The sequence below is a fragment of the Notothenia coriiceps genome, unplaced genomic scaffold (assembly GCF_000735185.1).
Source record: "Notothenia coriiceps isolate Sejong01 unplaced genomic scaffold, NC01 NC01_scaffold00017403, whole genome shotgun sequence".
NCBI lineage: Eukaryota > Metazoa > Chordata > Actinopteri > Perciformes > Nototheniidae > Notothenia > Notothenia coriiceps.
Window position 1 is genome coordinate 165970 of NW_011350104.1, and position 9226 is coordinate 175195.

Here is a 9226-nt window from a genome sequence, read left to right on the forward strand (position 1 = left end):
CGCACTTTCCTCACCGGTACGCAATGTTTGGTGAATCGGAAAATGTCGGAACATTTCTGTACCTATTTTTTGGATTTCTACTACGTAAGCAACCTACCCACGTGAATCCTACACACGCTCTGATCTCTGAAGATGGTATCCATTGCACTGAAGTACCACTTTAAACGAAGCGTTTCTGAGCTGTTTTTTCAAAGTTCAACATTGCCTCTTTTTTTTTTATAGATCGTCCAACAGGTGGACTTCAACAAGAAACCAGCGCGAATGAGCAAGAAGCCCATCAACTTTGCAGTCATCCTGAAGCTAAGCAAAGTCAACCTCATGGAGAAAGCCTATAAGGTAAGTTTTATTGTGACCACCCGCTTGAAAGGGCAGATATTTAGAGTTAGGTTGACCATTTAGTGTGACACTGCTCGTTGTGTGCACCTGTTTTTGTTGATACTTTTGATATATTTTTTAACAAGGTGGTGTAGCAGCTGATCAGTTGAGTGGTTCAAGTCTTAGTTAATGTCATTTCACTATGCTACCTTGCCCTGCGTGTTAGCCTGCGTCTGTACATAAGGGGATTGAGGGCAGCACTGAAAGCTCCTTGTCAGGGCTCTAAAACTGGCCCTCTGTCGCCACGCTCAGCCTGCAGCCAAGAGGATTGCAGCACGGCCCTCTGGGATTATCCCCTGCACTCCGCTCGCTAGGGCTGTTTTCACCTTGGCAGCTGCCACAAACTCCTGCCTCGTAGAATCCCAGCGGACCCCATTTAACAGGAACTGAGCCGTCTAAACCTGAGCACTCATTAGTCAACATAGGCTAGAAAGTCTTTCAATTGTCGTCCCAACCCGCTTCTTGTCTAATACTGCAGATTAGGGCTGTAGCATCTATTGTGTCTTTATAGTCAACATGCACGATACAAACATTGTGATGGACTGTGATATTGCAGTTAGGGAGTTTTTTTGTTTGTTTTAAGAAATGTACAAGAAAACTGCACTTTAAAATGTAATACTTCTTATTTGATTTGTGCCGTTCAATTTGTTTAATGGAATCGTGTTGGATTTTTCTAAATTTGAAAAACAAAAAATGGTATTGTAATTTAGCAGTATAATTAAAGCAACAGTAAGAGCAGACAATACCTGAATATAAGTTTATATATTGCAAGTTATATCTCCTGGTCGTGTCTAGGATGTTGAGTAGGCATGTTATGTCCTCAAGCATGATCTGCAGAGTATTTGGTGAAGCAATTCTTTCTATACGTCTGAGGGGACCACATTCAGGTGATGCATGACAGCTAGGCTACATTTAGCTTGATAATTCCTATGGCAATTGTCTTCGTTTATTCTGTTGGACACCATGTTAGCTTATCTCTCTTTTCTAAAGTATGATAATGTTTGTTCATCTTGATGTTCTGTTGAATTTTAGGACGGCTTGATTGACCAGCTGTATGACCTGATACTGGAGTACTTCCACACTCAGGCCACTTCCATCGGCTTCCCAGAGATCGCCCTGCCCACAGCCATTCAGGTAACTCAACCTGCAAACTGAGTTTGAGAGGAAATGTCTTTATCTACACACACACACACACACACACACACACACACACACACACACACACACACACACACACACACACACACACACACACACACACACAGGTGTTACACAATGACATTGATTCAGTCTGAACTAATAAGGAAGCGGTGGCTCTGAACATCATTTCCCGAGTTAAAAACCTGTCTGAATAGATGATTCAGGATCTGCCAGGCTTCATCGGCCCCCCTCAGGGGAAACGACCACAAACCCTCCTCAGCTGTGACTGAACAAACCGTATGGGCAAACTGGATGAATTTTTTTTTTACATGGGTTCCTCCTTTTTCATACTCCCCCTGCATGTCCCCTACAGCTGAAAGCGTTCCTGAAGGAATGCAAAGTGGCCAATTACTGCAAGCCAGTGCGCCAGCTGCTGGAAAAGGTACAGGAGAACAGCAACTACATCACAGCGCGGAGACAGAAGGCCGCCTTCGGAGTGGCCGATGCCACCGCTGTGGTGAGTGTGTGTGTGTGTGTGTGTGTGTGTGTGTGTGTGTGTGTGTGTGTGTGTGTGTGTGTGTGTGTGTGTGTGTGTGTGTGTGTGTGTGTGTGTGTGTGGACTCAATGATGGAGGTCCGGATGAATGTCCTGATTTCAGAGGCTGCCTCTCCAGAGTCCTCATTTTACCTCTTTCATTTGCTTCTATTTATCGTCAGTTTCTCTCTCCTAATATTATGTTTTTGTGGACCTTTAGATTTTTGTTACATCAGTTTTAAATGCAAGCATGTGAGTTATAAATACATAGCTGACGTACAAACTTCTGTCACCTTACCTGGTTCTACCGCTGGCCAGTTAAACTCAAAGGTTACAAAAACAGACCAGTTCACTCAGTTATAGATATCCAAAGATGCTAATCAGGTGTTATTGTCAAAAGTTGCAGTCTTTCTTAATTGAATATTGTTGGCTCAATATTTAAGAAAACAAGTTTTAAAAGCCTTTATCAGATGGCTTTTTAATGTTGAAGACAAAAAGTATTCTTTCATGGTGTCCTCCCCATGAAGCGGCCATGTAAACTTCCAGGTACTCTGGACGTTTTCTTGTTTATATCTGTTGGTATTAGGTAACACACTTCTTCACCTCAGACTGTACACGTGTGTACCGAAGTGTACCGAACGAATATAGCGTTAAACGTAAAAAATAGAGAACGTGAACAACTTTTTGGAAGTAATCTCAGGTGCTGCGTCGCAGCGTTCAGAGTAATTTGCTCACTTTGGTTTTAACGCGTCATAGAGCGAGCAAGTCATTTCATTGGACGAGAGGCATACTATGAGAGCTGGTCACAGGGATGCGTTCAAATTTAGTCAGTAATTTGAGGAACTGTCGAAATGGCGAACGCAGATAAAGTTGAGCTCGAAAATCCTCCGTTCGCCATTTCGACAGTTCCTCAAATTACTGACTAAATTTGAACGCATCCCTGTGACCAGCTCTCATAGTANATGACGCGTTAAAACCAATGTGAGCAAATTACTCTGAATGCTGCGACGCAGCACCTGAGATTACTTCCAAAAAGTTGTTCACGTTCTCTATTTTTTACGTTTAACGCTATATTCGTTCGGTACACTTCGGTACACACGTGTACAGTCTGAGGTGAAGANGCTGGTCACAGGGATGCGTTCAAATTTAGTCAGTAATTTGAGGAACTGTCGAAATGGCGAACGCAGATAAAGTTGAGCTCGAAAATCCTTCAGCATCATTGAAGCCTCCGGTTTGGGAACATTTTGGTTTCGCAGTTACGTACAAGGATGACTGACAAAGACAGGTGGACCGAACCAAAGCTGTTTGTCGGCATTGTTCAACTAAAATTGGTTACGCAGCTGGCAATACATCAAACTTGCACACTCATTTGAAAAGGCATCACCCGAACGTGAATATCACCGGTACCAAAAGAAAAAAGACTGAAGTGCAAACCCAACTCCCACTAGCATTTAAGCCTCCATCACTCGCAAAAAGTTCAGATCGAGCCAAAGCTATTACAAACGCCAAATATCCTTATGTTGCCATGTTAGCAAAGCGCTACCTGGCTGTATCTGCTACCTCTGTCCCTAGCGAGAGGGTGTTCTCCACAGCAGGAGACATTAGTGCCAGCAGATCTGCCCTTTCAGCAAGCAATGTGGACAAGTTCATTGCTTTGGATAAAAGCGTCTAACAAATGACATGTAATGTAATGTAATGTTTAAGATAATCAACGACAGTCAACAATTAACCAGCTCAATCTTCTTGACATACTTAATCAATCAAGTTTGTCTACATATAACACTTGTTTTAAGGAAATACTATGTGTAATTTTTTGTTCCATGATTTAGATTGGCGTTACCTGCTTCACTTTCCTGCTGCACTCAGCTCGACATTTATTCTTAGTTATGTGAAAGATGGAGCAGTGCGTTTCAGATGCACCCAAAGTATAACTTCCACTGTAAACGTCTGTTTTGGGCTCTTGTCCAGTTGATCAAGAGGCTGCAGTCCTAGCTGACGACCCTTCAGTTACGGCGGCTAATGGAGACCACTTCCCTGAATAAACTCTGAGCCCGGTTAAGAATGACCCAGTGGTTATTGGAAGCTCTTATGGGCTTTTGAAACAGGGGCGCCTCTGTCTTAATGAGCAGCCATTAGTGCGTTTTCTGTGTTGACCTACTCTCTCTATGCTACCTGTCCACACAAACACGCTTTTATGTGGCTTTGCTGCTGCTGAGAGCCTTGACATGTAACTGCTGATTCATATTTAAGAGCGTTTAAGGATTAAATTAAAGAGGATGGTCTTTGTGTAATTTACCTGATGAGAAAATGTGTGTGTGTAGACACATGGGAGTGTGTGTGTGTGCGTGTGTTAACTAAGTACAACAGACAGACAGCACGGCACCGCGCCAGCTCCTGTCTCCCCGGCGCCCTGCTCAGTGGAGGCTGTCGCCATGGCATCCACTCTCTGGCATCGTGGCAACATTAGGTGTCACTGCGGGCGGATGAGAGGGGACAGCCTCGCTGCTGCTGGGAAAAGGCCACGGCCCCCCTCCGGCCACCAGCCCCCCGCTGACATGTCACCCAAACTGAGAGCTAGCCTAATTAACGATGCCCTGCCTCGTCCAGGTCGCACTCTGACGTCTCGTCTTTCTCCGCTGCCTGTATGTGATGCTTTGTTTTGTTGGTCTGAGTCTGGGCTGAATTCAGAACTAGCGTTTTTCTAGTTTTATTTTCTTATCCTGACTATACATTTTATTTTTGCGTGCACACGTCACCCATCTTAATAGCCACATGTCAAATTGTTGTAAATGTGTTAAGCTAGCAGGGGCTGTAGGCCGCAGTCTGTTTGCTCTATTGGATTTGTTGGTCGGGTAATGTGATTGAGCCTAATCAATATCGTCCACACAGACCTTTAGGGCCTGGAGAAGATCTGCTTTCAGGCACCTTCAATCCGTCTTTTCCACATCTTCTGACTCTGTCTGCTCTGTCCATCTCTTTCTCCCAGTCAATTGATTTAGGTGGAAAGCCACATGAAGTCGTATCCCTTTCAGAAACTGCAATGGAACACACAAAAATAACTCTCACCTTGGACATTCATTTGGTTTAATAAACGCGCCCACACCTGCTATACACATTCTTCCACACAATTGTAATAATCATGTCCTCTGTCAGGTGGCATGGGAGAAGCAGATGAAGGAGGAGGGGACTCCCCTCACCAAGTACTACACACAGTGGAAGAAGCTGAGGGTGAAGGAGATCCAGCTGGAGATCTCCGGCAAAGACAGGGTAACTTTCCAACCAAAACATAGCAAAATGTGCTTATCCCACTCAGTCATCATGAATTACTTCTGTCTTTTTTATTATGAAACTCACCCGTTACCCACAAGAGAGATCTTACATAAATCATGAAACAGTCATGCATTGTTGTGGAACATTTGACTGGCAGAACAATTATTAATGGTCAACACAATGAAATCAGTATTGTGTGTTTACCCTGCTGTTTTGTGTTGTTTAAAGATGGAGGATCTGGAGCTTCCAGAGATCAAACGCAAAAAGACTGAGGACAAGAAGGTGGAGGACAAGAAGGAGTTCACGGATCTGTTCCATTCCGACAGCGATGCAGATGAGGATGACGGAAAACTCAAAATCAGAGGCAAGCTGATTCTCACATACACTAACTCATTGAAACAGGCATGTGTTGGCCTCTAGAGGGCTGTGTTTTGTCACAGCATGGCACTCTGCACTAAAAGAAAGCAAAGTTGAAGACGTGATGACAGTTCAATCTGATTTCTAGGCTGTTATCTTCGTTTTTGGCACTATATTAAAGATTTGGCTACATGAAGCCGATCACCTGCAGAGCAGTTACCACCAGAGTGTTTGAAACATCCACAGAGACAGTTTCTGAGGAGCTGGAAATTCAATTTCAAATTAAACTCACGAGAAAATCTCTGCTTATCAGATAGTATTTCTCACTCTGCATGAGCCTGATCTTTCTTTAGTGTGTCTCGTCCTCTAGGGGTCGTCCACAGGTCACAGGCAGCTGCAACCTCGCTTTTACAGCTTTACACTCGGACACGCTTCCAGCTGAATAAAGCCCTCCGCAAGGTCAAAGAGGAAAGGAGTAGGAGGAAGGGGGGGGATTTTTACATCTGGACTTCATTGTAGGGAGAGTCCGAACAAACGGACGGGCAGCTGCCGGTAAACGACGGGCCTCCGCCTCTCACTCTGTCCACCCCTCCCTCCCTCCCTTTCGTTCCTCTTTCCTCCACCCCTCCTCACACTCACACGAGCTGAAGCCCCCCGACAGGAAGTACAGGCTTGGATCCCAGCGGGGGTTTCTAATTCAAACCAGCCCAGTGGAACAGCCAGAGGAGGCCGCTCCCCCCTCTCTCTCTCTCTCTCTCTCTCTCTCTCTCTCTCTCTCTCTCTCTCTCTCTCTCTCTCTCTCTCTCTTCCTCTTTCATTCTAGCTCTCTCGCTCCCTCTTTCTGGCTCTGTGGGCTTCGACCAGCTGCCCCCGCATGTCCTCGCAACACATGCGCACACAAAGACGCGCACATCTCGATGATAAACGCACACCCACCACCTTGTCGTCTAGTCCCAAATAGCCAAAAGCTTTTGAGCCGCTCACCAAAGCTCTTTGTGGTCTCACACACACCCGGAAAGAGGGGAAGTCTGAGAGGAGGGGGCTGATGATTTAGATTGGTGTGTGTGGGTGGTGTCAGTGGGGCTAATACATCTTCCAGGTCATTTGGGGGCAACCTCCAAGGTACTACTGAACTCTGCTAGCACCATGTGAACAACAAAAAGTGGGAGAGTGAGAGTATTGTTGTAAACTTAAATTAGACGGGAAGGGGAGTACCTGATGCTTTTAGATGTTGTTTATCTGTGTTTGTTTAAGTGTGTGTGGTTGTGCATGTGTGAACATGTGTGTGTGTGTTTGATGTGTGTGCTGCAGTGTAACAGACAGAGGAAGTAGCTCTGTTTTGCTTCCCTCTCCTCCACGCCCCCAGCCTCTCATAACACCTCAACTTCAAAGCCTGTGGACCCTAGTTGTCCCTTTGGCTAGACAACACACACACATATACTGCACTCTGTGTATACCACAACACAAATTCATCCAAACTTCCAAACTTCTCTCTCTGGTGCACACACACACACATCATCCTCGTAGCCGTGGAACCTGCCTGCTATCTCCATTTGCTATATTTAGGCCTTGAGCACAAGATGTCTGAAATTGCCGGCAGTAAACTGTCATGGGTGTTTGTGCAGCGGCGTCTGTAATCGACTCTCAGTTCCATCTCAGGAGGAAATAGACACTTCCAGCTGCCTCTGAAGCCTGGCCCACATATAGGTGTCTCCGAAGTCCTCAGACGTCAGCGATGAACCAACGCTAACTTAGGAATGTCTGAAGAAAGCAACGGCAGACAAAATTAAATGTAATGTTTTCCACTGTCTTTCTGCAGGGAAAAAAGACCGCCGTGGGTCAGATGATGATGATGATGATGATGACGATGATCTTCAAGGTCTCTATGACATGAGCGATGACGAGGAGGGCGGAGACTCAGGTTGGTACAGTATTAATCATGGTAGCACACATTTGTAGTTGACAAACTTTTGAAAGGGGTTTTTGGCTGTGTCACTCAGTATTCAGAAGAGACTGTTTTGATGTACACCATCAGAGCATTTCTATAAAGGGAAACCAAGTACAATACGTTTGGTAACTGTTTAGCATTTATGGAGCATTATAATCATTGTTAATTTATGATTAGCCGATCAGGGCTCCTACAGCTAAAATAAACTACGGCCGACATCTGAGGACATGAATAGGGAAATACAGTTTCAACAGAATCATATTGTTGTGATTAGATTTTCTGATGATAGTTTATTAGTTTAAGATGCACCTATTCATTCTTATTAATGAATGCCTTAAAGTAAAAAGTCAAGTAAAACAAGTTATGGTTTAGTAGGGTGAACAAAAGTCATGGTCAGACTAGAGTATGTGCAGAAATTCATACATTAGTATTTCTAAAGAAGTCATTAATTTGTTTGTCGTCAGAAGGTCATTGTAGAATAAATAATAAATCCTTATAGTTATACATTAATATATTGAAAGAAAGTCATACTATAGTATATCCAGAAAGTCATAGTATTGTATTTTGAAAAAAATCATGCATTAGTATGTCAACAAAAGTTAAATATTTGTATGTTAAAATAGTTATATGATAGTTTGTCAATAATACATTATGTTGTTATAAAAAGGTTGTATGTCAAGTAAAAATCCATAACCCTTTCATTAAAACAAATGTTGGTTTAATAAATATCTATTGTTTTCCCTGAAACATAGTATAGCATTCATCACAAAGTCACTGTACTGTTGTTAAAAAATATATATACAGTGGGTACCGAGAACCGGTACTAAGTCAATAACGGTACCTGATTGGACGGTATCGGTATACCGTTAAGCCGCTGGACAAACGGTGCTGCTATCGGTATATCTGTTACGTCTACTTCCTTAGTTTAACTTTAAACCATTCTGGTTGGTTGGGAACCCTCATCCCGTGTGATGTATCCGGTTTGAGACCCCTCTGATTGGCCACTGTAAATGCCACTCCTCATCTCTCTCAACAGCGCTCTTATTATTGTTGTGAGACTCCCGCAGGCATGGCGGACAGAGCCCTTTATATAGACGCTGAAAATTATTTGAACGCCATGTTTATTGTAAATTTATTCATTATACATTCTTTAACGACTCAAAGTAGTACAATCAATACATTCAACAACCGTACTGATCTACCGTAGCAATCCTAAATAGCTTAGCCATGACGAATAGCCCATAGCCAAAAAGCTATGAGAATAGCTTGAAAGCTTAATTAACGACAATTATTTGATTTTCTAATTCCGCTCACGGACGTTCTGACGTGGGTCGCATTTGTTTTGTATAATGGTGCACGCGTCGTCGATGGACGCGACGCTGACAAGCGGAGTACGGTAAATGTGTGCGCGCCGTCTTCGGGCGATGCTGGTGATATCGTGATAATCGGTGATCGTCATAGCGATCGTGGCAAGTTAAGTTCCACAGAGCAACGTTACGAGTAATTCACGAAACCAAGGGGAAATGTTCGTTGATAACTTATGTATCTAACGGTGGAACGGTGATAGCCGGGATGAGTAAAATTTTCACGTGGGTCTGAACC

General features: G+C 43.8%; 1 protein-coding gene across 1 annotated transcript in view; it reads left to right on the top strand.

The window, feature by feature from the left end:
* Positions 1–7824, top strand: part of noc2l (NOC2-like nucleolar associated transcriptional repressor) — a 16986-nt gene extending 9162 nt beyond the window's left edge. The window contains exons 12-18 of the mRNA XM_010776884.1: positions 223–336; positions 1408–1509; positions 1889–2032; positions 5203–5316; positions 5548–5683; positions 7496–7597; positions 7802–7824. Of these exons, the coding sequence (XP_010775186.1) occupies positions 223–336; positions 1408–1509; positions 1889–2032; positions 5203–5316; positions 5548–5683; positions 7496–7597; positions 7802–7824 (735 nt within the window). The remainder of the gene's footprint in view (positions 1–222; positions 337–1407; positions 1510–1888; positions 2033–5202; positions 5317–5547; positions 5684–7495; positions 7598–7801) is intronic.
* Positions 7825–9226: the final 1402 nt, after the last annotated feature.